Source organism: Oryx dammah, unplaced genomic scaffold (assembly GCF_014754425.2).
Source record: "Oryx dammah isolate SB20612 unplaced genomic scaffold, SCBI_Odam_1.1 HiC_scaffold_6, whole genome shotgun sequence".
In the NCBI taxonomy this organism is placed as follows: domain Eukaryota; kingdom Metazoa; phylum Chordata; class Mammalia; order Artiodactyla; family Bovidae; genus Oryx; species Oryx dammah.
This window is the reverse complement of record NW_024070190.1, coordinates 34,976,597-35,003,686: the sequence shown is the minus strand read 5'-3', so window position 1 is coordinate 35,003,686 and position 27,090 is coordinate 34,976,597. Positions and strand designations below refer to the sequence as shown.

General features: G+C 37.4%; 2 protein-coding genes across 7 annotated transcripts in view; both read right to left on the bottom strand.

Moving 5' to 3' along the window:
• Positions 1-13,445, bottom strand: part of RUFY2 (RUN and FYVE domain containing 2) — a 43,640-nt gene extending 30,195 nt beyond the window's left edge. Inside the window, exons 1-7 of one of the 6 annotated variants that reach the window (XR_005721331.1) lie at positions 12,793-12,943; positions 11,179-11,352; positions 9,143-9,260; positions 3,091-3,192; positions 1,458-1,581; positions 1,220-1,281; positions 316-381 (exon numbers count right to left, since the gene is read on the bottom strand). Coding sequence is in view for 5 of the 6 variants with exons in the window: in XM_040242246.1 (XP_040098180.1) it covers positions 316-381; positions 1,220-1,281; positions 1,458-1,581; positions 3,091-3,192; positions 9,143-9,260; positions 11,179-11,352; positions 12,793-12,898 (752 nt within the window). In the remaining variant the exon portion in view is untranslated. Of the gene's footprint in view, positions 1-315; positions 382-1,219; positions 1,282-1,457; positions 1,582-3,090; positions 3,193-9,142; positions 9,261-11,178; positions 11,353-12,792; positions 12,946-13,216 lie in introns of those variants that run through there. The other 5 variants (XM_040242245.1, XM_040242247.1, XM_040242246.1 and 2 more) reach the window with 5 other exon arrangements.
• Positions 13,446-16,875: 3,430 nt separating this feature from the next.
• DNA2 (DNA replication helicase/nuclease 2) overlaps positions 16,876-27,090 on the bottom strand; it is a 40,434-nt gene continuing 30,219 nt past the window's right edge. Inside the window, exons 11-21 of the mRNA XM_040242283.1 lie at positions 26,588-26,704; positions 26,390-26,499; positions 25,990-26,099; positions 24,824-25,048; positions 23,462-23,655; positions 23,279-23,368; positions 22,992-23,196; positions 21,326-21,415; positions 20,517-20,699; positions 18,647-18,793; positions 16,876-18,035 (exon numbers count right to left, since the gene is read on the bottom strand). Of these exons, the coding sequence (XP_040098217.1) occupies positions 17,967-18,035; positions 18,647-18,793; positions 20,517-20,699; positions 21,326-21,415; positions 22,992-23,196; positions 23,279-23,368; positions 23,462-23,655; positions 24,824-25,048; positions 25,990-26,099; positions 26,390-26,499; positions 26,588-26,704 (1,540 nt within the window). The 3' untranslated portion in view covers positions 16,876-17,966. The remainder of the gene's footprint in view (positions 18,036-18,646; positions 18,794-20,516; positions 20,700-21,325; positions 21,416-22,991; positions 23,197-23,278; positions 23,369-23,461; positions 23,656-24,823; positions 25,049-25,989; positions 26,100-26,389; positions 26,500-26,587; positions 26,705-27,090) is intronic.

Below are 27,090 nucleotides of genomic sequence, written 5' to 3'. Positions count from 1 at the left end.
AATTTCTGAATCACCAAAATGAGGTAAACTTTCACCCTACCTAGCCTTTTTGCTCGAGGGTGGAGTGATAAGTCTGAAATTCTATTTTCAAATGTCTCTGAAGATTCTATTTAAAAATGTAACTCTCATTTTCTGCTGAAAATCAATTATTTCCAATAATTTTCTGTATTCTTAATTTCCATTCACTCTCTAGCCCCTCAACCCCTTTTCAAATGCTTATAAAAAAGGATTAGGGTTAAGATGAACTAAAAGGGGGAAAAAAACTTAAGACAATATCCAAACTGTATTAAGCATCTATGTGTCCATAATACTTACTTCAGTTGTCTATTTAGTTCTTCAACATAATTCTTCTGGTCTAATATTGCAGCAATCTGAACATTCCTAGAGGAGGCGGGGGAAGCAGCTTTTAGTTAATTGGAAAGGAACCTACTGAGTGACCAAAATAACAAACAAGAAATACACAAAAGGTCTAAATCATCTAAAACTGTTGTGAAACCATAACAGTAAAATAACATTTCAGTTCAGTTGCTCAGTCATGTCCAACTCTTTGTGATCCCATGGACTGCAGCACACCAGGCTTACCTGTCCAACATTATTTTGCCTTTCAAATAAAATTCAACAATCTTTATAATCAAATAGCAGTAAGCTATGAACTAAAAAACTATTAACCTTTGTTAAATAAATTACATGCTAATATTAAACAATACCATTAGTATATTTTTTAATTTTTTGCATTTATTTTTAAAGAAATATATTTGACATATGAAATGTAAATTTAAAGTATACAACATGTTAATCTAATACATTTATATACCATGATGGACTGCCATTGTAGCAATAATTAGCACCTCTCATATTATATAATTATCTTTTCTCTTTAGTAGACCAAGTAAGTTTATTTTAAACACAACTGTCTTAAATAAACCAGTATTTGTAAGTTTATAAATAATAAACTTATATCTCTTTTTATCACAGAAATGAGAGTTGACAATTGAAATGGGTCTCTGGGGAATTCCCTGACAGTTCAGTGGTTAGGATTCTACATTCCCACTGCCAAGGGCCTGGGTTTGATAGCTGGTTGGGAAACTAAAATCCCATTAGCCTTGAAGCACAACCAAAAAATAAATAAATAAAAAATAAAATGGGTCTTTGAACTAACGGTATGACCAAAAGTCATACTTCAGACTAAAATACGGTATGTGAAATAAGAAAATCATACCTTTCTTTATTTCCAATATCTTCTTCATTCTTTAAATACATTGAAAAATCAATCACTCCAACCTGAAATAAATAAAGTTATTCTTAGAGAGTAGAAATACCAGAACTACCTCCAAAATACAACTGATTTTCATCCTTAATTTTTCTTTAGTGTTTAATAGCACTATTTACACCTGGATCACAGAGGAAGAGTACAAACTGAAAATACTGTGCCTTTAGCACCAGTCGTTTTCACTTACTTGTGAATCTAAATCTTCTCCCTTTACACACAGATTAGCATCTATCACATTCAGGCCAACCAGCAGCCCAACAATTACTGCTCCTTCTTCTTCCATCATTAGTGCATGATACTCATAGAATTCACTGTGAAAATTAAAATAATAAAAACTGTAAATCACAAATTTATTTCAAAAACTAACTTGTAAAATCTCAATACCTTATAACAAGCATGGAACCAATATTAAGTGAGGTATTTTAAAATTAGCCTTTCTATACACGAATAACTTAAAATTTTGAGATATAAATGTCTGTAAAGAAAATGTAAAAGAAAAAGACTTAAGGATTAGACAAAAGAGGAAAAGGAAATTTGAGCGAGAGAAAAGAGAAGCAAAGAGAGATTTTAAAAGAAAAGGCATCACTGAGGCCTGGAATACTTATGACTCTCAAAACACATAGTGATGGCTGCTAATCTGATCACAGTACTTTTTAATACAGTTGAATTTTCATCCCAGGATTTATCAAGGCCCTTGGGATAAAGACTAAGTGGCACAATGAACATATGAAACATTTCAAGTCCATTCATTTGGTATATATGTATTACAAGTGCTCTTAGTGCTGCTGAGTCACTTCAGTCGTGTCCGACTCTGTGCGACCCGAGACAGCAGCCCACCAGGCTCCCCCGTCCCTGGGATTCTCCAGGCAAGAACACTGGAGTGGGTTGCCATGTCCTTCTCCAACGCATGAGAGTGAAAAGTGAAAGTGAAGTCGCTCAGTCATCTCCGACTCTTCGAGACCCCATGGACTGCAGCCTACCAGGCTCCTCTGCCCATGGGATTTCCCAGGCAGGAGTACAGCAGTGGGGTGCCATTGCCTTCTCCGAGTGCTCTTAATATCTATCCATAAAAATATTTATGGATATCTAGATCCAAAAAAAATGTTCAAACAAAAGACTTGTGAAAGAAATGGGATAGTCTAAAAACTAAGACTTGACAACTAATACTCAGGGTTCTAGTTATCACTGTCTCATGCCTTCCTCAAGAAGTCCCATGTATAATCACTTTAATTAACCTTTAGAATATGATTGAGAAATTGAAGGTGTTTAAAGTATGCTTATTCTCATTTAACAAATGGGAAAACCAAGACGTGCTGCTGGAGTCAAGAGTAAAATCAAAAATGACCAGATTCTCCAGAACATCACAGAGGCACTCAGCGAACGAGGCCGAATGGAGGGGCTGCCGTAGGCCCACTCTTTCTGAAAATTTGTCTCCTTGCTTCGAAAGTCTGTCTTAAACATTTGTCATTCCATTTAAATAGATAGTTTAAAAAATACCCACAATACAGCCAAAGCAGTGGTTTGCACTTTTAAGATCTAAAAAGAAACCTCTTGAATTAAAGCCCCAAATTTCAATACAAATTTCTATTCATAGAATTAACTGTAACTGGCCAATAAAAATCTTACAGTATTCATTTTTCAGGCTAGTTCTTGATCTATGTTATGTCCGCACCCAGGTTTTCTATCTCGTTTTTCTCCTTTTATTTGTGCCATCACCATGTGTTTTATGTATCCTTTCACACTGTATCTTCTATCCTTTTTGGAAGACAGGATATAAATGAAATAAAAAATGAAAATGAACATGATTTAATGGTAATTACCTCAAGAGATCCCTTTGAATAATTAAGCAACGCAGGTAATCAGCCATTTTTTTCTGCATGAGGGCTAATCGAAGCCACGCTCTTGCACGACCCAGGGGGGTCCTGAAAAGCAAAACCAAATGGTCAGAAAACAGTCTCTGCCCAAAGATTATAGACTACATCTTCTATCTCTGTTGAGACCCACGTTAATAATGAGAAAAGGCAATTAATCATGGTCTTACCTTTGTTTCTAGAGCTTTAAGTCAGTTCTTTGATCATGCAAACCAATCCCTAGGAGCTATTTAAGTCTCTAAGGTAAACCTGAACCTACAGGACATCTAGGTACCACTTCGTGCCTTGAAAGAAATGACTCTCTAAACAGGGAGGATATTTCTACAAGAAATATTCTGTCAGAATAGGCTTAGCCCTCTAAACATGATTATGCAAAATCCAACAGTAAAGGCAGTATGATGCCCTCAAAAAATAACTGGCCTTGTATCTAAATTTTAAAAAGCATAACAACGCTAAGAAGGTATCTAGCTGTTAATTAGAATCACCAGGCTGCTTGCTGTTTTTCAAATATTTCTTTAACCCAGTTGTCCTTTAGAACATTAAATCTCCTCTCTAACATGGAGGACTGCTGGGAACAAAACTTCTAATACAACAAATATATCTGAAAGGTTGTGTCCCAGGGCCATTTTTGCTGGCTATAAGCAGAGTCTCTGAGACCAGAAGGAGCACACAGGTCTTCTTAAAACTGTAGGTGTTTGTGCTCAAGATGAAAATTAATTCTATTTAGGCAAGAGATGTACTGATGTGTACCAGGCAAAGAAAAAAAAAGCACAAGTCACAGTATCTCCTCATGGCAAACTGAACAAAACCATCTGGGGAAGATAATCCATGCTCATGGAACAGAAGCATGACCTGTGCCAAATTCTGAAGCCACCTTCCTGCTAAGTTCATTGTCACAGGGACAGAATAAAGGGATAAAAGAGGTGATGGAACAGTTTAATCACACTGGGGGACTGTAAATAGAAAAAATATGGTAGACCGTGGTAAGTTAATGATTCCTCAGGAAAGCAGGTTTGCTTAACCACAAAACCATGCAGCAGAAGCAAGAGACATACCTCTAACCAATAAAACAACAGTGACATCAGACTCATATACTGCCCGGTAAGCTCAGTATGTTAATGATCCCCAGGACATGCTCTCTGCACACATTAAAAAAAAAAAAAAAAGTAATTTGTGGACCTAGCTTGACCACATAGAGATAAGAAAACTCCCCTGCTTAACCTGGAGGAGGAACTGATGATGGAAGCATGATGTCTACTGAAGAAAGACAAAGGTCTTTACTCCCCTGCCCCCTTTTCCTTTGATTATAAAACTGTAACCTAGTAAGTTCTTGGGCACAGTATTTCTCATTCACTTGTAAGACTCACAAGCGTCCTATTCTAATAAATCACTTATCTATCACTCTGTCTCTTGAATTCCTTTTCTGTGCTGAGACACGAAGGACTATGGTACTGGAGCTCTTCAGAGCCTGTGAAAGGACACCAAATGGTTTCAATTGAAGACAAAATTCATGTGATACCTCTCAAAGACTTAAACTTATTGAAAATGAAAGTGTGGATGTATTCTCTTGCTAAAAAAAAATTAATCTCATATTTCTCTTATCCAAGTTATCATTTAGTAAATTAAAACCAAGACTTACAGAGTATGAATGACTTTTTAAAGAGAAATACATCACTCACACTTTTATATTTTCTTATGCAGAAAATTTTTTGTCAGGTAGAAAATTTTTTGTCAGGTAATGTGGGAAAAAACTTAATTGTCACTTCTAACAACTAACAAATTTCTTTTGCTTAGCATTTTAATGAACACTATTCTTCAGAAAATATTTTTTACTTTTGTAGAGTCTGGCTTTTTAAAAACAACATGAACGTGTATTTTCATATTAAAATAAAAAGCAATTCTTACATTTCTGGAGTTTAAATTCCCTTTTCCCTCTTTAAAAATTGTGCCTGTGCTCAATCACTCAGGGGTGTCGGACTCTTTGTGATCTCATGGACTATAGCCCACCAAGCTCCTCTGTCCGTGGAATTTTCCATACAAGAATACTAGAGTGCAGGCTCTTTCCAAACCAGGTTTCAAACCCATGTCTCTCGCATTAGCAGGCATTTTTTTTTTTTTTTTTTTTACCACTGGGCCACCTGGGAAGCCCTGTTAAAAACTGTGATACCTTATACACCCCTGAGAGAAATATGAAGTATGAACATCACTTGCTATTTAATTCTAAAACCTGGGTTTAAACCCTGGCTCTGCCATTTTTTAAAAATAACTTGACTGACTGACTGACTGAGGCTGTGCTGGGTCTTCATTGCTTCAGGCGGGTTTTCTCTCGTTTTGGTGAGAGGGGCTACTCGTAGTTGCCAAGTGCAGGGTTCTCCACGCAGTGGCTTCTCTCATTGCGGAGCACAGGCTCTGGGCCCTCAGGCTTCAGTTAGCTGCAGCTCCCAGGCTCTAGAAGTGGGTTCTAGGCTCAGTAGTTGTGGCACTCAGGCTTAGCTGCTCTGTAGCATGTGGAATCTTCCCAGACTAGGGAAAGAACCTGAGTCCCCTGCATTGGCAGGTGGATTCTTATCCACTGCACCACAGGGAAATCTGTGGCTCTGCCACTTCTTATAATTTCTTTGATCTTTACTTTTCACATCTATATAATTATTAATAAACTCTACGCTAAGAATGATGTAAGCACTAAATGAGATAATTCATGTAAAACAGTTATCTTATTATCCTGATACATTGCTCAATAAATAGAAGCCATTTACTTTGAGCCCTCAAGTATAACCTGCAAACATTTGAATGATGTAACAACAGAAAACATTACCATATTCCCAAAACCCTAAATCGTAAAGCTAAGAGAAAGCAGACTTAAAACGAAGAAAGTAGGCAAAACCACTAGACCATTCAGATATGACCTAAATCAAATCCCTTATGATTATACAGTGGAAGTGACAAATAGATTCATGGGGTTAGCTCTGATAGACAGAGTGCCTGAAGAATATGGACAGAGGATGGTGACACTCTATAGGAGGCAGGGATCAAGACTATCCCCAAGAAAAAGAAATGCAAAAAAGCAAAATGGCTGTCTGAAGAGGCCTTACAAATACCTGTGAAAAGAAGAGAAGCGAAAAGTGAAGGCGAAAAGGAAAGATATAAGCATCTGAATGCAGAGTTCCAAAGAATAGCAAGGAGGGATAAGAAAGCCTTCTTCAGTGATCAGTGCAAAGAAATAAGAGGAAAACAACAGAATGGGAAAGACTAGAGATCTCTTCAAGAAAACTGGAGATACCAAGGGAACATTTCATGCAAAGATGGCATAATAACGGACAGAAATGGTACAGACGTACAGAAGCAGAAGGTATTAAGAAGTGGCAAGAATACACAGAACTATACGAAAAAGATCTTCACGACCCAGATAATCACTATGGTATGATCACTCACCTAGAACCAGACATCCTGGAATGTGAAGTCAAGTGGGCCTTAGGAAGCATCACTATGAACAAAGCTAGTGGAGGTGATGGAATTCCAGTTGAGCTATTTCAAATCCTGAAAGATGACGCTGTGAAAGTGCTGCACTCAATATGCCAGCAAATTTGGAAAACTCATCAGTGGCCACAGGACTGGAAAAGGTCAGTTTTCATTCCAATCCTAAAGAAAGGCAATGCCACAGAATGCTCAAACTACTGCACAATTGCACTCATCTCACACGCTAGTAAAGTAATGCTCAAAATTCTGCAAGCCAGGCTTCAGCAAGCAATATGTGAATCGTGAACTTCCAGATGTTCAATCTGGATTTAGAAAAGGCAGAGGAACCAGAGATCAAATTGCCAACATCTGCTGGATCATGGAAAAAGGAAGAGTTCCAGAAAAACATCTATTTCTGCTTTATTGACTATGCCAAAGCCTTTGACTGTGGATCACATCAAACTGGAAAATTCTTCAAGAGATGGGAATACTAGACCACCTGACCTGCCTTTTGAGAAATCTGTATGCAGGTCAGGAAGCAACAGTTAGAACTGGACATGGAACAACAGACTGGTTCCAAATAGGAAAAGGAGTACGTCAAGGCTGTATACTGTCACCCTGGTTATTTAATTTATATGCAGAGTACATCATGAGAAACGCTGGGCTGGAGGAAGTACAAGCTGGAATCAAGATTGCTGGGAGAAATAACAATAAACTCAGATAGGCAGATGACACCACCCTTATGGCAGAAAGTGAAGAAGAACTAAAGAGCCTCTTGATGAAAGTGAAAGAGGAGAGTGAAAAAGTTGGCTTAAAGCTCAACATTCAGAAAACTAAGATCATGGCATCCAGTCCCATCACTTCCTGGCAAATAGATAGGGAAACAGTGGAAACAGTGGCTGACTTGATTTTTTGGGGCTCCCAAATCACTGCAGATGGTGACTGCAGCCATGAAATTAAAAGAAGCTTGCTCCTTGGAAGAAAAGTTATGCCCAACCTAGACAGCCTATTAAAAACTAGAGACATTACTTTGGCAACAAAGGTCTGTCTAGTCAAGGCTATGGTTTTTCCAGTAGTCATGTACGGATGTGAGAGTTGGACTATAAGAAAGCTGAGCGCCAAAGAATTGATGGTTTTGAACTGTGGTGTTGAAGAAGACTCTTGAGAGTCCCTTGGACTGCAAGGAGGTCCAACCAGTCCATCCTAAACGAATTCAGTCCTGAATATTCATTGGACGGACTGATGCTGAAGCTGAAACTCCAATACTTTGGCCACCTGATGCAAACAACTGACTCATTTGAAAAGACCTGGATGCTAGGAAAGACTGAAGGCAGGAGGAGAAGGGGACGACAGGATGAGATGGTTGGATGGTATCACTGAATCAACGGACATAAGTTTGAGTAAGCTCTGGGAGTTGGTGATGGACAGGGAGGCCTGGTGTGCTGCAGTCCATGGGGTTGCAAAGAGTCAGACACAACTGAGCAACTGATCTGAACTGAAGAGAAAGCAAACTGATAATCTAACAAAAATGGTAAACACTTTTTTAAAAAAAGTTATCTCTTTCACAGGAATTAAGATAAATTAAAGGAAGCTCATATATCTTAATCATACCCTGAAGAATATAAGAACCCAGGCTTAACAACAAAAAACCTGCAAAAACTTTTCAACATTCATGAGTTACTAGCTAGAACATTCAGCTTTTAAGACATTTCATATACAGTTTCTGCTCAGTATTGGGACCCCCTCAGATACCAAAATCCATGGATACTCAAGTCCCTCTTATAAAATAGCATAGTATTTGTGTATTACCTATGCACATTCTCCCATACATTTTAAATCATCTCTAGATTATTTATAATACTTAATACAATGTAAATACTATGTAAAGAATTGCCCGCATGTGACAAATTCAAGTTTTGCTTTTTGGAACTTTCTAGAAAATCTCTTTTTCAAACAGTTTTGATCCAAAGTTGGTCGAATCAACAGATGCAGAACCTACAGATATTAAGGGCCCTCTCTACCTTCATCTGGTCAATCAGGCAGGTGACATTACAGATCCCAATTTTCACAACAAGAGAAGTAATTTGCCAAAGTCTTATGGTATATAAATGGCTTATTGGTGAATTCAAATCTCCTGAGCCTCTGTCCTGGATTTAACCTAAATAGTACTGATGGCCTACTACTGCAAACTAGCTTTAGACTCAGGAAACAGAACTGCATAATTGATACACCCTGTCTTAAAAGAACTTCCCTATTTCCTGCAATGCAATGCAGAATTTAAGTAAGTGGTACAACACAGGAGTGAATACAGTGATAAGAATATAAAAGAAAGAGCACTTAATTCTTATTGAAGGGGCTAAGAAAAATTTCATAAAGGAAATAAAATTTGAACTGATTAATAATAAACAGAATTGTATTAGAGAATGCAAGAAGGCTACATAAGGCAGAGAGAATATAATAAACTAGAGTGTGAGGTACTTTTAAGAAATAGTAAATACAGTAAACAGTCTATGGTTAGGGATGAACAAGTAATAGGCTTACTTACTTAAGACCAGGTAAATCCCGGACACTAGCTCCTATTTCCTCTGCTTCTGGGTATAGCTTCTCCACCAGTTCCAAAGGGCCCCAGATAGTTTTGTTATAACTTAGAAATGATTTTCTCACTTTAAAAAGAAAATATAATAAATGCATACAACTTAAACATGCAAAACTGTAGTAACTTCTTGTTAAATATTTAGTTTCAACATTTCTAATGTAACATACAATTTTTCAGACAGCCTTTCCTCTCTTGTCACTATATAGCCCTACTGAACAGGAGCCTGTTTCTCAGGATTCTGATATTTTCCTTATTGGAAATATGCATCTTGGCCATTCTTCCACATCAGAAATATGCAAGTAGGCAATTAAAGCAAAAAACAACTAGGCTCATTCTTTAACAGTACCACAATAAGACTGGTGGCCCTAGTCGGTTGATCTTTACCAATTTATTAAATAAACCAAGGACAAATAGTTATTTTAAACACAGAAAAATTGCAGCTTTACTTTTCCTTTTGTTTCTAAGATTTGGGTAATATAAAACCATGAAATCACTATGTTTCTTTCTTAATACTGACCAAATCTCCTGTAAATTCAGTACTCCTATGATATGCTCCACCCAACAAGATCGGTAATTTTTCTTTGGGGAAGAAAAATCAATCAGCACAAAGTCGCTTTAAAATGATTCATAAAAATACGCATTTGACTGTTAGAACATGCCTCATGAAATTTTGTGAAGTAAAGGAAAATAAATTCGGAAAAGAGTTTAAAATGTAACTGCTTTGGCCATCATTTGGCAAATTCAATTTTAGCAAGTTGGAGGAAAATAAAGATCTACGTCACTATTTTTTTTTAATAGAAAGGAAGTTTTTCAAAACACAGATTAAAACTCAAGGCCTAAGATAAGAATGTCGACTTCCTTATGTTTTAAAAGAAGTACTCAGAGAGTGGGAATGTGAAGAGTTGGCAAAAATGTGGGGAAAGAAACACATTCACTGTTGTTTGATCAGTGAAGTCTTTATAGACATAAGTTGCCTCTATCCTTTGACCCAGAAATTCTACTCCAAGGAGTCCTAACGAAACCATAGCATTTGTACACGTGTACAAATGTATAAATCCAAATATGCCCTTACAGCACAATTTTAATAATAAAAAACTGGAAATAACCTAAGTGTACATTAAGAGGACAGTAGTTAAGTCACGGTATGCATATATAATGAAATATTATACATTATGTATATTATGCATATGCTATGAAATATTAAACATATGCTATGAAATATTATTCACTATTATCATCATTTTCAGGGAGTACTCACATTTCTAAAATAACCCAATCCAGAGGACAATTTTTCTAGACATGTTTTCCACGCACTAAGGAGGTTTATATTTCAACAATCAAGTATTTTAATGTATTTGTTGAAGAGAGCACAAACTAGTAATAATAGTTTATACCAGCATCATCAAGCTTAAATTTTTCTAAATAACTCTATGCTGCTGCTGCTAAGTCGCTTCAGTCGTGTCCAACTCTGTGCGACCCCATAGACGGCAGCCCACCAGGCTCCCCCATCCCTGGGATTTTCCAGGCAAGAACACTGGAGTGGGTTGCCATTTCCTTCTCCAGTGCATGAAAGCGAAAAGTGAAAGTGAAGTCGCTCAGTCATGTCCGACCCTCAGGGACCCCATGGACTGCAGCCTTCCAGGCTCCTCCGTCCATGGGATTTTCCAGGCAAGAGTACTGGAGTGGGATGCCATTGCCTTCTCTGAAATAACTCTATAGTTGTCCTAAAATGGAAAAAAGGGCAGAGTATGCTGAGAAAAAAATTTAAATCAAATATGCTTTTTACAAAACACTAAGGATTTTCTGAAGACCACCCATGAGGAAACATAAAGTAGTAGGGTATTTTCTCCAAAACCAACCCACCCAGTATTTTTAAAGTGACAGTAATTATGGCCTCAAAAAAAAAAAAAAAAATTACATTTTTAAGGATGTTTAAGATGGGAGGGGGGCCGCTCCAAAGTTGATTTTAAAAAATGTTCCAGTACCTTTAAGACCATGTTTCAGACAATGTTCCATAACAACGAAGAACTGCTGCAAGGGGGGATAATCAGAATCCAAAGTGCGGCCAAAGCTTAGAGCAGATTCAATGAGTCCTTTGATACTGAGCTTAGCCATGTTTAACAAGTTTGCTCTCTCTACAGCTGTGGGGTCTTTTGTAGCTGAAAGCACAAGAAAGGAGTCCAACATCACTTGCAAGACCTGATATCAAAAAATAGCCAAACCGTTTTCTTCCTCTATCAAACCAACAGTGGTTTGCTTTTCCTTGGTGGATAAGTCTTCCTAACTAACCTGCACCCCGTTAACTTTCTTTCTATGTCTCTCCTGCATACCATAGGACAATGCTCACTCCAGTTAAAGTTTATGAATTATTCTCAAAATCCTGCTAATTGGCTATTCTCAGGTATTCATTTTACAATTTTTCTGTGGAGTTTAAGTGTGGAGTAATGTGTACGGGTCTGGTACAAAGGCGGACAGCAGGAACTGTCAAGGATGAATTCAAAGGCAAAAATATACTCTGAATAAACTGGCGATAAAATAATAAAAAGCAGTTAAAATTCTAAGATTCCAGTTTCACCCACAACAAACATGACAGGTAAATAATAAAACAGGGAGATACAAGAGAAGCCATTCAACTCTCACTCATTTTAACCCTCCTTGCTTTTTTCACTGCAATTGTAGTTTTGTATTCTGGGACTCCTTTATTTTCCCAGAGGGTCCAGTTTCATGTGAAAGTTCCCTGACCTTCCACACAGCTGATCCAGTTAAATACCAAGTTAATGGATGCATTTTTAAAAATTGATTTTACTGATATTTTCAATTCACCAAAGATTTTCTTTCGCACAAATTTTATCCTCAGTTTCTTATAAATTCAGATGCTCCCCATACTCTCATTACTGTTGTGCTGGCAGAAATATTTTCAGCAAACACAGATGACAAAATGAAGTGCAAAAAATAAATAAAGCACTTTCGTATACTGTCTCATAGTCTTCTGAGAAATTTACTAGTCCAAGTAAACCAAGTGTCAGTTTTTTCCTTCACTGGATAAAAAGTCCAGGGTTCCTAATGATCTAGTATTCTAGTTCTGATTACAAACAGCTAAGCGTGAAGCCTGACACTGAATCCTAGGCAACGTAAAAATGCAGTCACAAATACTATAGCCAAGCTAGCTTTTGGAGAATCTCCACACAAGACATCATTTCTTCCAATCTGCATCGTGGTATGACTCCTGTTTTCTCGGAGACGAAACCAGTCGATATTTCATACTCTGCAGCAATTCTCATTTTTCTTAACAGTGCCCATCACCAAATGTAATGTATGATGAGACAATCAAGACAAAGGGCGCCTTTGTAACTAAATGCTCGGAGGAAGGTCCTGGTGGGCGCCAGCAGCTCCCGAAGAGCCTTTACACCTGAGCCGCGCCCCGCCCGGGCTCGCGGGTGCGTCTGAGCGCGTTGCGGCCCCCACACTCGGCCAATGGCGGGTTCCAGCATTTTGCCTGGGCCTAGAACCTCTTCCCAGCCTCCCTGCCTCCCTTCCTCCTAGACTGCAAGACTGCCCCAGGCCTCCGGACACCTCCAGCACCCTCACAGAGGGCTCACCCGGGGTCCTGCGCCGCATCGCTGTCCCTCTCCCGCCCTCGGCGTCCGGAACCCAGGCCAAAACATGAGACGCTTCCCTCCGCCACCCCCAAACCTGAAAAGTCATCGCCCGTCCCCGACTGTTCCCCCGACCCTGGAGCGGCACCCCGGCCGGCCCTGTGCTGGCTCCCTGTAAGCCGTAGGACCGCGAAACCTTGGCCATTAGGCCCCCGAACGGGGGCGGAGGCGGGAGGGAACGAGGGGCGGCCGCGCGTTGCCATGGCGACCCCGGGCGCCCCTGCGTCCCCGGCTGCCCCCGCCCAGACCCAAGCCCAGGTTCGGACCCCAGTCTCGACTCGCAGGCCTCGATGCCCACACCGCCGGTCCGCCTCCCCTGGCCGCGGCCTCAGCCCAGCACGTAGGGCCAGGCGAACCGTCCCCTTACCCATGGCGGCTGTGGCTGTACAGTGTCGGGCGGGGACTCCCTGGGCCCCGCCAGGAGCTCCCTTCAGGCGCGCGGCGGCCGCCACGGCGTCTGCAACCAGGCCCGCTGCGGCCCACAGCGCTCCCGGCGGCGGGAGGACGCCCGGGCGGTTCTGCGGCGCCCGCGTCGGGCGGGGGACTCTAGACCTGCAGCCGGCCTCGGAGAAAGCCGCCCTCGCTGAGCCTCTCCGCGTCCAGCCGGACCGGAAGGAGAAGGAGCGTGAGGGAGACCTCGGGTTGTGGAGCCAGAAGGCAGACTCTGATCTCTAATTTGTGGGCTTCGCTGGAGCACTACGGTTCCATTTCCAAGGGGAGGCGAGCAAGCCACGTGCAAAGGTTTTCATCTGCAAGGTCCAGCTGGGTTTAATCTAACACACTTGACCGCGCCCCTGCTTCAGTAACTCGTAGGGGACCAAAAGAATTTAGAAAATCTGAAGCAATTAACACTAGGCAGAAATCTACTAAAACTATTTAGCCCAAATTTTAACCAGTAAGTCCACTGGTTTGTAAAAAGGAAGGAGGAACAGTCTCAATAATCAAAGGTGCAGAGATAAAACCTGAGTTTTCTCATTTCAGAGAGGAAAAATCCCTCATGGACAGATGACGCTAGGTTTTAAGTGTTATCAATTTGCGGAAAGTTAGCTGTTACCTAGTTAGATCAGCAATTGTTAAGATGGTGGCCGAGTTAGAAATAGACTGGTGTTTTGTGGAAATGGAGAGATGTTTATCTCATCACATTGGCCAGCGTACAGTTCTCATACTTCTTGACTCCTTTTGATTTTTAATTTTTTATTGTGAAACAGTCCTACATAGATAAAAATGTATAAAGCATACATATACGTTTAAAGAATCATAAAGATAAAGAGCACCAGATCAAGCAAGCAACAGGAGTCATCTTGAGGGTAGGGGGAAGCCTTTAGCCACAATGTCCCTATAAGTAAATGTGATGCTGAATTCTTAAGTCGTTTCCTTGCTTTTCTGCATGTTACTACCACATAAGTATGTGCCCCTAATCAACGTAGTTTATTTTTCCTGTTCACAAACTTTTCACAAGTGGAATAACATTATGAACATTACTTGTTTCTGGTGTTCAACGTTATCTATGTCCATGAGTTTCCAGGTTGGGGTGTTTCCAGTTTGTATATACATCCTGGTTCCTACATGTGGGCGTCTCTTGGCCATGTAAAAATAGATTTACTGAAAATCAAGTATGCCTTTCTTTAAATTTACCAGCTCATGCCCAAGTGTTTTCAAAACTTCTCATAATTTACACTGCTATCAACAGTGTTGTTTTTCTATTGCTGTGTCCATTGTAATGCCTAGAACTGTGAGGATTTCTTCATTTTTTTCGCCAGTCTTGTGGGTAGATTGCATGGCAGATTTTTTATTTCTCTCATTACTGATGACATTGAGAACTCCACCTACGTTTACTATTTGGAATTTCATTTTTACAAAGAAATGGTGCCTGTTTTACTATTGACTTAGCTTTTTATTGACTTGAGCAAGTTACTTAATGTTCTACATACTAATTTGATATCAGTTGTGTGTTGCCAATATCTTTGGGCTAATTTTTTTTCTCTCCTTATGGCAACCTTTGACTAAATATAAATTCTTAATTTTCCTGTAGTGAATTTATAGTTTATGCCTTAGTATCTTAAAGAGCCCTCCTTATTCCAAAGTTATGAAGATTTTTTCTTTTCAGAATTACAAGAACTTCCCTGGTGGGCCAGCAACTAAGACTCCAAGCTCCCAAATGCAGGTCTGGGTTCAATCCCTGGTCAGGGAATTAGATCCTGCATGCCACAACTAAAGATCCCAAGGTGCTGCCACTAAGACCCTGTGCAATCAAATAAATATTTTTTAAAAGAATTATAGTTTTGCCTTTCAATATTTAGGCCTGTTATTGCACCCAGAATTTTAGTGATTAAAGATAATGTCAAGTTTCATTTCTTTGGCTGTTGGTTCCTAGGCCAAAGCCTCATTTGATTTTCAAAACCACCCTATGAGAAAGGAATTACTTACTTGTTTTACAGATAAAACTAACCTCAGAAAGATTAAATAACTTGCCCAAAGTCACAGTACTATTGACACAACCAGAAGCTGAACTAATACAAAAGTAGCCTCTATTTTTATTATCTCAAAATACATCTGTGGATTGTTTTTTAACTTTTTGGCCATATCCCAAGGGATGTGGGATCTTAGTGCCCCAACCAGGGATTTAACCCTCATGCCCTGCACTGGAAGTATAGAGTCTTAACCACTGGACAAAAGAAGTCCCTGTGGTTTTTACAGTGTTTCAAGGAGTCTAAAACTCAAAAGTCTAACCCCTTCCATTATCTTGCTGTTAAACACTGAAATGACTGAATTGTTCATTTTTCTCCTCTCCAAATGATGAGTACAAAAGGAAGGATTTGTATTCTAAGTGCATTTAGATAAGCAAGTAAAATTAAGATTATGTATTTATTTTATAAAACCATGAGAACAAAGGAAAAGTTTTATCTCCTAGATTGCTTTCCCCCCAGTGTAACAAGTAGTAAACAAATCTTTTTCAGTAATAGACTCACTTTATTTAAAGCTAAGAAATATTTCTTTGAGGGAGATGTTAAGCTCCAAAATACACATTTGCCAGATACTCTAGTCACCTTGTATTGAACAGAATTTGGAATTAGGGTGTATGTTTAAACCTTATTACACTGAACAATTTTAAACTAGAATATTAGTCTGTTCTGAGTATACAGATTTGGTAAACAGCCACAAAGGTGATGGTTGAAGCCAATGACTGTCCAAGGAGGGAGAACAGGACCAGACCAAACACAGAGCTCTGGGAAAGACCAGTCTTTAGAAAGTGACAGATGAGGAAGAAAAGAAAAGAACCAGAGGAAGCAGCAAGAGAACTCAGGAGACAGGAACTCTGAGCTGATTCAGGAATAGGGACACAGAAATGGCTACCCTTTCCTCACAACCTGGCTTTCCACCATAAGGAAGACCCTGTCTAGGTTAATGGTGCTCTTGATCTGGACCTGCACAAGTGAGTGTCCAATAACATTAGTGACTGGTAGCCATTGCCGCCTTAGTCCTTGGCATGGATGTCATAAACTGCATTATTAACAATTTGAGGGCCCAGTCTGGGTTTAACTTCCAGCTCACTCAATGCCTCCAACTCACAGCATCTTATGTATAAAAGATAAGTCCTACTTCTTTGAAATAAGTGTCTAGCTAGAATCTTGTAATCAATACAGATTCCCAAATGACAAAGAAACATGGAACTCCTCCCTAGGTTCTTCTTCCATTGGGCTTTGCTGTGCAGGCCATACAAATCTGTAAAGCAACCATTAGTGAAGCCAAAGAATTTTCTTATTCCAGGAACTGAAATTATCTTAGATTCCTTCCTATTATATAAACTAATGATAACCAACCAATATTTAAGCCTTATCTCTGCAACTTCCTTATTTTTCCTGTCGAATCCATAGTCTCTCCATGATCCATCCTATGCATGTCAGTACTCCTTGGTTTCAGCTTTAGAACATTGTCAATATTTCACTTCTCAATACTGGAAAAAATGGTGGACAACCCTGAACTTTATTTTTATTTAGTATTAATCAATGACACAGTGAGATCTTAGAGTAAAAAAAAATTTATTTAATAAAAACATCAAGTTATAATTTTTTAAAAAATGTGTGGTAGAGGCAACAGTTTTTAATGTACTTTTCATTAAAAAAAAAAAAAAACTTTGAGAGAAATGAGAGATCCTCCCCCAAAGTTGGATACACTAATGTTAAAACTGGTCACCATATAAATAACCAAGCACCTTGAGATAATTGTTTTATAAAACACCTTCATGCAAAAAAGGAAAATTGAGTAATGCCCCCAAACAAAGGGGCATATGAACATGAATAGGTGAAAATAGGGATACACCTTTTTTATTTGTCATCAATTCAGCAAAATTTTTTCCCAAAAGAATAGTAAGAATTATTTTCTTTAATATCAAAATCTACTCTAAAACACTAAAAACTGAAAATAAAAAGTGGGAGAGGAAAGGGAACTAACTAGGAAAGTAAGGGAAATTAATTAGAAATAATAAATTTATAAGTAATAATTTAAAACACTAAGTATAAAGTTTTTTAAAACATCTCTGATACCAGAAAGCAAAAGTCAGGAAAAAAACAGCAAAATGGCCTTTGGATCAGGGACCTCAAAATACAAAAGAATCATACTTTTCATTATCACAAGATTGTGCTTAAATGACAAAAACAAATCCATTTTACCTAGTCTTTCAAATAAACAAAACAAGATAAAAATCTACAAGATCAAATTAATCTTGAAAATTTAAACTTAAAAGTTTAAACCTCAGATTGAAAAGTTAACCCATCTTTAAAAGCTAGAAGTGTATCAAACTCTACGTCTTACAGAGACACATTTATAATACCTATAAATTTAGACTTTTTAGTTTTGGGTATACCTGTACTGAAAAAATAAATTATATGTTAAATGTTCTATGGTTATGTTTAACAAGGTTATACCAAAAAAATAAATAAAACCCAAAACTGGAACTCTGAATGAGTATATATATTTACATCATTTCTTACCCGTGGGATAAAAGTTATCAACACAGTGTAACCAGTCACTGATTTTATAGCATATCCAAATGATAAATAATAGGCAATAGTTAGAGGAGATCATCATGGTATGAAAAAAGCAAGGAAAACAGTGCTTTAGTTTCTTTGAAAATCACCCAATAGATGACAAAGGCTTTCATGTTCTCCTGATGGAAGATCAATGATATAAAATAAATTAAGGAAGATATATTTAACACAATGTGGAACTACATTAAAACATGTGACATTATTATTTAACATTCTGTAATCTTAACAAGGCTACTAGAAAGCTTGTATTTGTGTGACATTCTATGGAAAATAATGTACTTAAGCAATATGATTTACCTGTCTTAGCGTGAGACCTTCATATAATTTTTTAAAGAGATGATCTATTTTTTAAAATTATCTACGACATGACAAGAAATAATCTCCATTTTTAAACATAATACTTTGTCCCAGATGTATATTTTTTAAGGTTATCGAGGTGAGAGGAACCTGACGGGATACCAGTTTTCCTCGATGTGTTCTAGGAAACATGCACTCTTGTTTCTGGGGCGAGAAATCAAGTCCCTTTGTTTCCTCTTTCTCATTTCACAAACTATTCTTCTCCATCACCTTCATTATTTCACGTTTTGCTTAAAACTAGTTCCTGTGAATTGTTTTCTCTCTCCTTTGTAGAATCAGGTCTTTTGAAATATGCCCATGGAAAACACAACACAGAGTTTTAATTGATACAAATACATGAAGTACTCACATAGCACAATCAAACGTGACCGTATACAAAACAAAAAGGATATTAATTTTTCTGAGTTTAGATGATTAAGTAGCTTCCCCAAAGGAGGATAACGGCTTAGTGAGGGCACACATCCCAGGAGAATCAGCTTATGTTTGGCTCTGGTTATAGCAACATTAAGACGTCGCCAATCTTTCAACAGTTCACCAAGCTGAAAGAAAGATAATTTTCATTCTTTGAGTTTTCTTATTTGAGGTTTTTCTGAAAAAGAACAGTTTTTATTGAGCCATCTTCCTACTTTCAAAAACATATTCCAAAAAAGGTTCATCAACACATTCAAAGTGCAGACAGTTGCGGAAAAAAACTTGCCCATGATGCCAACCTCAAGTATTTTATTGTGGGTGTGATATCCATGGGGCTTCCCTAGTGGCTCAATGGTAAAGAATCTGCCTTCCAGTGCAGGAGATATGGGTTTGATCTCTAGGTTGGGAAGATCCCCTGGAGAAGGAAATGGCAACCTACTCTGGTATTCTTGTCTGGGAAATCCCATGGACAGAAGAGCCTGGTGGGCTATAGTCCAGAGGGTCGAAAAAGAGTTAGACACGACTTAGCTACTAAACAACAACAATGGTATCTTTGCCATAATTTTAAATGATTAAATATGTATAATGAAAATGTATTTTAAAACTTTAAACATATTAAAAAATAAATTTTAGGGACTTCCTTGGCAATCCAGTGGTTAAGACTCTGCAATTCCAATGTAGGGGGTGCAGGTTCAATCCCTGGTCAGGGAACTAAGATCCCACATGCCCTACAGTGCAGCAAAAAAATAAAAACAAATAGAATTTTCAAACACTAAATACATATCATAAAGAACTGAAGTTGTCTCCACTTATTGTAGTATTGTTTTTAAATGTAATAAAAAATCATAGAAGACTCAAAGGAGTGGTTAAATATACCATGATCCATATATACAGTGGAAAACTTTGCACCTTTAAGAGAAGAATGAAATCTCTTTCTGTGTAATGACATGTAAAGATCTCCAAGCTATATTATTCAGTGGAAAAGGCAAAGTCCAGAATAGTGTATATATTACCTTTTGTGCACAAAGGAGGGAAACATAAATACTAATTCATGTGCTTACATATGCTTAAAGAAATTCTAGAAGGTTAGCAAAAACAAACAATCCAAAAAACCAAATGTGAGGATAAGAACTGAGTAGAAGAGTAACAGGGAAGAAGGGAGACTTTTTACTCTGTGTATTTTAAAAACTATATGCAGATATCACATAGTCAAGAAAAATTAGTCAAGGAGAGATAAAAACGCAAAAAAAAAAAAACCAGCCTGGAATTATCTACAAATTTGAAAGTAAGCTAGGAAAGTTTATATGTTTAAAATGCTCCAAACATAATAACCAAAAGGTTGGAAGCAACCCAAATGTCCACTAATGGATGAATTGATAAAACAAAATGTGGTATATACAAGCAATGGAATAATAATCAGCCTTTAAAAGAAAATTCTGTTACATGCTACAATATGGATGAACCTTGAGACATTATGACCAGTGAAATAAGCCACTTACAAAAGGACAAATACTGTATGATTCCACTTATGTGGAAAATTCATGAATTCATAACGTTCTGTCAAATTCACAGAGACAGAAAGTGGTTGACAGGAAATGAAGAGAGAGGGAATAAAGGAGTGGTTATTCATGGATATAGAATTTGTTTTGCAAAATGAAAAAGTTCTTGAGGTCAGCTGCACACACTGTGAATATACTTCATACCTGTGAATTGTACACTTAAAACAGTTATGATGGCAAATTTTATGCTATGTGGTTTTCTAACATAATTTTAAAGAAGAGAGGTAAATAATATCCCAAACAAATAGAAAATAAAAATCAGAAAGCAAAGCAGAAAATACAGTTAACTCACAGTTCCATCTTCATTGCTTCTAACAAAAGATACTACAATGATACTTTTGTCTCTTCCTTGGTACCTATCAACTGTATTAACTTCGACCATCCCAACAGAAGAATGTGCCAATAAATCATTGATGACCTTTAACTGCTGCCTGTATGGCGCAATGATACCAATATCAGAGGATTTACAACCAGCCTGTTTTAAACAGAAAAGAACACAATTAAAATGAAAAAAATCCTGACTTTTGTTATTTAAGCTTTACTAAATTTATTAAATAAAATGTTTACATACTGTGACAACTGATGTTTATACTACATGTTCCTATGTATAACACATGTTCCTACAAGGAGGAAATAAATTATTAAATTACTCTAAGGCTATATCTACATTTCCTGAGAGGCAATAATTTCCACAAACACTGCTTCCTGAATTTTTAGAAGTTCGTGGCAATATAATGGTTTGTATGCCACCAGAGCAGTGATGCCATACCAAAACAGTACAAAGAAATAAATTTTACTTTCTGCTCTCCCTTTTCACTGAAGTTTCCAGTCTCCAATCATACTGACTTCTGCACTAAATTGACGCAATCAGAATTATCTGATGTTACAGAAAGTTATCCTAAGTGGAAACCCAAAGTGCCATTATTGTATTAGATACAGTAATTACTGTCTTAGATAAATGTTGTCAAAATAAAAACATTCAAGCTTCAGTCCTCTTATCTTAACAGAAGTTAATGCTAGATCTAAAGTTCCTTGAGTTCTAACATTCTATTACTCTGCACCTTAATATTAATTTGCCCTCAAAATTCAATTCTAAGTTACCTTAATAAAAACTGAGGTCAGGAAAACAACGAGTTTGGCTTCCATTATATTACTGACACCTCCCTTTTCAACTTGTTCTGGTGCTGGAACCTAAACAGAAAAATATGCATCCTGCTTGTGAAACAATCTCTGAAGTAAAGAGTACTGTCAGTATACAAGTGGCCACAGAGACAGTACAGCCAGATATGGACACAGATGAAAAATATCTTCCTCTTAAAGTTGAATGTAAAAGAACTGACAAAAATGAACGACATTAGTCACTTTTAGAAGGAAACCCATCGTAAACATGCTACATAAAGTTCATACTAAAATCTCTACGAAAGTCGACCATACACTGAGCTTCACATACATTACTGTGTTATCCCCCATTTTATAGGCATCAAAGGCCAGAAGAGATAAGTAACCTGCCCAAGCCTTACCATACACCGTGGCACTAAGATTCAACTTAGATCTGGCTCCAATATCTGTGTTCTTTCCATTTTCTTGTTACTTTTTATACAAATAATAGAGGCATAAAGTTCCCCAGGTTCTACCACCCCTAGTAAAAATTTTAAAGGATAATTTTGCTCCTATGTCACCCCTACATCACCTTGATTAATTTAATATAACTTATTTGGAATCCTGAGGCCAAGAGACAGGAAATGCAAGTAGCAAAAATAAAGAATCTGAACAATCACTGGTGAGGTTAATAATTATAACTTCTAACTAACAGATTAGAGTTGTGGTTTATACAAACAGTCATTATCAACTACACCTCCATAAAAAATAAAATAAAAATTTTAATTACATAAAAATATAAAAGCAGTTATTTATGAGATCAGTTTATCTGAATAAATTTTCCAGAGCCTGCCTGCTCCTCAGTGTTGATTCTTCATTCTGAAACACTAGAGCAATGTCCACGACAATGAAAATTCCAGCATGGTACATGAATGCTAAGGCCCTATTTTTAACAACCGCTGACTCCACCCATCTTAATAACAAAATATATAATTATATTAAGAATGATATGCATAGATCAAATTGATGACTATATTTTTAGTTGAACTTATGTAAAGATTTCCAAATCAATAATGAGAAGCAGTATAGAAAACAAACTTTAGGAACATAGAGTCAAAACTTTATTCTTAGTTCCTAGAAATAAGAGTCAAGTCATTTAAAGTCCTTGTGCAGATTTTTTAGTGATAAATTTGTAAAGAGGTCTTTAGGTGCATATGTGGGAGCAGGAGACGCATGGGAAACTTCTGTACTTTTAGCTCAGTTTTGCTGTGGGCCTAAAACCGCTCTAGAACATAAAGTCTATTTTTTTAAAAAAGGTCTTGAAAAGAACATCAGTTTATCTTACCTTCTGTCCATTTGTAAACCCAAACTTTTGACAGTATCAATGCCAATTACTTTTCTAGGAAATGTAATTATACACTTGCATTCACTTTCTAGCTTTCCTACTTCAAAACAATTTGACATCTATCAATCATCAGAATAAACTTCCTCCCAAAGATAAGTGAATCTGTAGAAAGAAAAGATTCTTTTGTGTGAAAGCATAAGAAGCACACTAGTTTTAACTGATAAGCTGTAATGAAGCAATCGCTTCTGAAACTGAGGAATTTAAATAATAGGGCAAACGGAGAAGAACGAAGGAAATGTTAGTTTGTGTGTGTGTGTGTTTTACCTTGTGTGTATTAAGAAAACAGACAGGATTGTTTGGCTCGAATGCTCCAACCAGCCAAGGATTTTCTGAATAATCAGCATAAAACTCCAGTTCCAGCTTTACATCTTTAAAGTTAGGTAGGTTTATCACTGCACTGGCCACTTTCTCTGATCCACACTCCAGCTTTCCTTCATATGTCAGTTTATTACTTAAGGACATAATTTTACTACGGGAATTACAAAAATAATTTTAGTTTGGTGATGAACACAAATATGAAAATCACTCATAGCTGACATTGTTACAAATACCTGTTCATCCTGTATTGCACAGTTAACTGTACAACTGCATTCTTATTCTGCTCCAGCCTCTTGAATAAGCTTTCACTCATGCCAAGAGCTCTGTCAACGAATCAAATTCAGGATTATCAGTCTACTGAAATCGTCCCTTAAACAAGTATCTAGTTTAAAATTGAAACCTTAATGTCTGCTTACCTTGCTTCACGGTTTAGCACCAGGGGAGGAAGCTGCTGATGGTCCCCCACCAACACAAATCTCCGTGAAAAAAAAAGTGGCCCTAGGCAAACAGGCTGGCTAATTTGAGAGGCTTCATCCACTATACAAAAATCAAAAGTTTTACGAGAAAATATGGGATGGTTTATTCCCATACATGTTGTTGCAACTATAAGCTAAACACAAAGAAAAAAAATAGATCAGTTATTAAATATGTCCAAGAAATAAACCTTGTTTTTCCCATGTTTGAAATTAAAAGATCAAAAAAGAGCTCTTCGTCCCCCCAAACAGAAATCCCCAATGTTTTTTAATTTAGAAACACTTACAATGTGCAAACATTTTTAATTTTTTTTCTAGAAATTAAAAAAAATCAAGTTAATTTTCCAGATACAATAACAATGCTCAAGTTTGGATCTAACGAAATGGAAATCTGAACATTTCAAGAGGCAGTAAGTTAATGAATTTTTTTTTTAATGTGAACTAGGACTTCACTTCTGGGAAGATGGAGTACTTTTCCCTACCACAAAGTACAACTAAAAACCCTGGACATTATACATAAAACTATAAAGCCTCTGAAAGGTGGAGAAAAGATAAATCAGCTAGAGACCTTGGGACATGAGGAACAGCACAGTAATTTGTTCCCTGGGTTTTCTTTTTGCCTCACATATCCCAGATTTCAGACATATGGAACATTCTAAGTGAAAAATTCCAATCCCAGAAGATCACATACGATATGTGAAACCAAGCAGGACTTTATGGGGCCCTCCTGGGCACAAAAGCCTTTCTAGGTCCCTCATTTCTTATTTGTAGGATAAAAGCTTCAGCCTCCTAGATCTCCTCAGAGTTCCAAAGAGCAGATTCATAAGCCCCTTTTAACCATTCCTGAGTTCGTGCTAATAAGATGACTTTCTTGCATTCTGTGAGTCATTCAAGCAAATTATGGAACCCAAGGAGAAAGACATAGGAATTTCCAAAATGGGCACAGGAGATCTGAACTTGCAATTCAGAACTGAAGTAGGGGACAGTCTTGTGGGTCTGAGCCCTTAACCTGTGGAGCCTGCACTAACTCTACATAGTTAGTGTCAGAAGTGTGAGTAGAGAGAAACAGTTTTCCTTTACCAGGATATTTTAAACTAGAAGATGGGAGCCCTGAAAAATAGACCAGGAACCTTGTTTCAGTTCAGAAGCAAAGAGCAAACTATAAACTCATAAACTGGTCCTATGGTTTAAATAAATGAATCTGCAAATTCACTCAATGCAATTGAATTTCTCAAAGTGCCATTTCTCTCCTCATTCTGACAGCAAAAATTACTGTCAGTATGATTATACAATAATTGTACTTACTTGACTATTGTAGAGTTCTTCTAGAAGAGCTAAAGATTTAATGGACTTTGATCTGCAAATTTCCTCCTCTGTAAATTTTTGGATATCTGGATGTACCTTCTGAATCTGGCCCAAGCGCAAAAATCCAATTTTAAACTTTGCTAACTTCAATAGAATATTGTCAACAGCAGAGTGTGTATAGCTGGTCAACAAAACACTAAAACCACAGGCATAGAGAATTCTTACCTATTAATAACCAAAAGAATGGAAAAGAGCATTACTTTTAGCTCCTGATAATTAACATTTATATTTTTCAAAAAGAATTAGAAAACTTAACAAGAAGCGTATCTAAGAGCCAAGCAACTTTTTATTTCCTTTGATTTTCTTTTTTTGACTGCACAGCTTGAGATATCTCAGTTCCCCTATCAGGGATCGAACCTGGGACCTTGGCAGTGAAAGCAGTGAGAGAGTCCTAACAAATGGACTACCAAGGAATTCCCCAAAGTAACTTTTTAAAAAATTATAAAGTCAAAATGTCTTATGAAAGTTAACATGGCATTATTATCATGCTATCAATGATATGTTACCAATATATTAATTATATCATGATAAAATTGAGTACATATAAACTTTGATTAGTGCCTGGCACAAGTATCAATCAGTAAATATGTGGTGCCATCATCATCATTATTCTAAGACTGCTCAGAAATTTACTGACATGAAAAAACAAATTCAATAAGCATCTGTATCAGGGACTTCCCTAGTGGTCCAGTGGCTAAGATTCTGTGCTCTCAATGCAGGGGGCCCGAGTTCGGTCCCTGGTCAGAGAACTAGATCCCACATGCCACAGCTAATGATCTCGAAGGGTGCAACTAACTTCTGGTGCAGCCAAATATATAAATAATTTTTTTTTTAAATAATCTATTTCAACCTCCTCGTACAACGTGTCATTTTTTAAAGCGAAGAAAAACACAGAGATTTTAGACAATCTTAAATGCAAGGTATACACAAGATGATTACAACTATTGGTAATTTAGTTTTTCTATTTCTCATGTCGTTTTTAGTTTGAAACAAAGACATTTTGATTTGAAATTCAGCCCTTTTGATAACCAGTATCACGTTCTCTGAACTGAAGAAAAAATGGATTTAAATACCCAGTTTCTAGGCAAAAGAGTAGTAATTCTTACAAGAGTACATATTGTAGTTGTTTTTCCTGTTCCCGGCATACCCACGATGAGGGTGTAGTCTTTTGAAAGAAGTACCTTTTTCATGGCTTGCCTCTGAGGCTTATTCAAACCTACATTTAAATTTAAAAATAATAGGGATAAGAGTGTTGAATTTTCAATGAGCAACTTAACTATAAGAAAAGCAGCCTGTGTTCTAGTCTGTTCTTCAGTAGTCTTCTCAAAGTAAGGAAATATCATGGTGATATTAAAAGTCACATGTAAACTACTTCCAAAGAGAGGCTGTCTAAAAACCATAATTAGAAGTTTAATAAATTATTAAGACACTAGACTATAATATAGATTAAATTATAAATAGAACCAAGAAAAATTAATGGACACAGGCATGCTGATTATAACATACCTTTCAGAATGCAGGCAACTGTGTCCTTTGCATCATGTGGAAGAACAGAACTGAGGTAGGATATAAACTGTGGTTCACGAAAGTCAATGATTAAATCTCGAAGTTTTTGGCTGAAAAGCAAAAAAAAAAAAAAACCTGCTTTTTATAATATTCCTCAGGAAACTGGAGTAATATTCAGATTCATTTATCATTACAAACCTGGCACGAGTATTTTCCATCAGTTTAGAAAGATTTCCTAATGGGGTATCTATATCACAATTTTTTTCTTCCTGGTCCAATCTGAACAAAGTTGATTCTGGGAGTCCTGACAAGTTCCTGAAACAGCAAAACATATGTATGTGAATATTTTTCATTTAACATAGTCAGTGGGTCGGTATAAGAAATGTGTTGCTGTGTGATGATACAGCAGATAAGAATCTTCCTGCCAGTGCAAGGGACATGGGTTTGATCCCTGGTCTGGGAAGATTCCACATGCTGCAGAACAAATAAGCCCATGCACCACAACTACTGTGCTCTAGGGTTCACTTGTAGAGCCTGGGAGCTGCAACTACTGAGCCCAAACGCTGCAACTACTGAAGCTTTTGCCCCTAGAACCTGTGCCCCAAAACAAGAGAAGCCACCACAATGAGAAGCCCACACAGTCCAGCTACGGAGTAGCCCCCACTCTCCGCAACCAGAGAAAGTCCATGCACAGCAGTGAA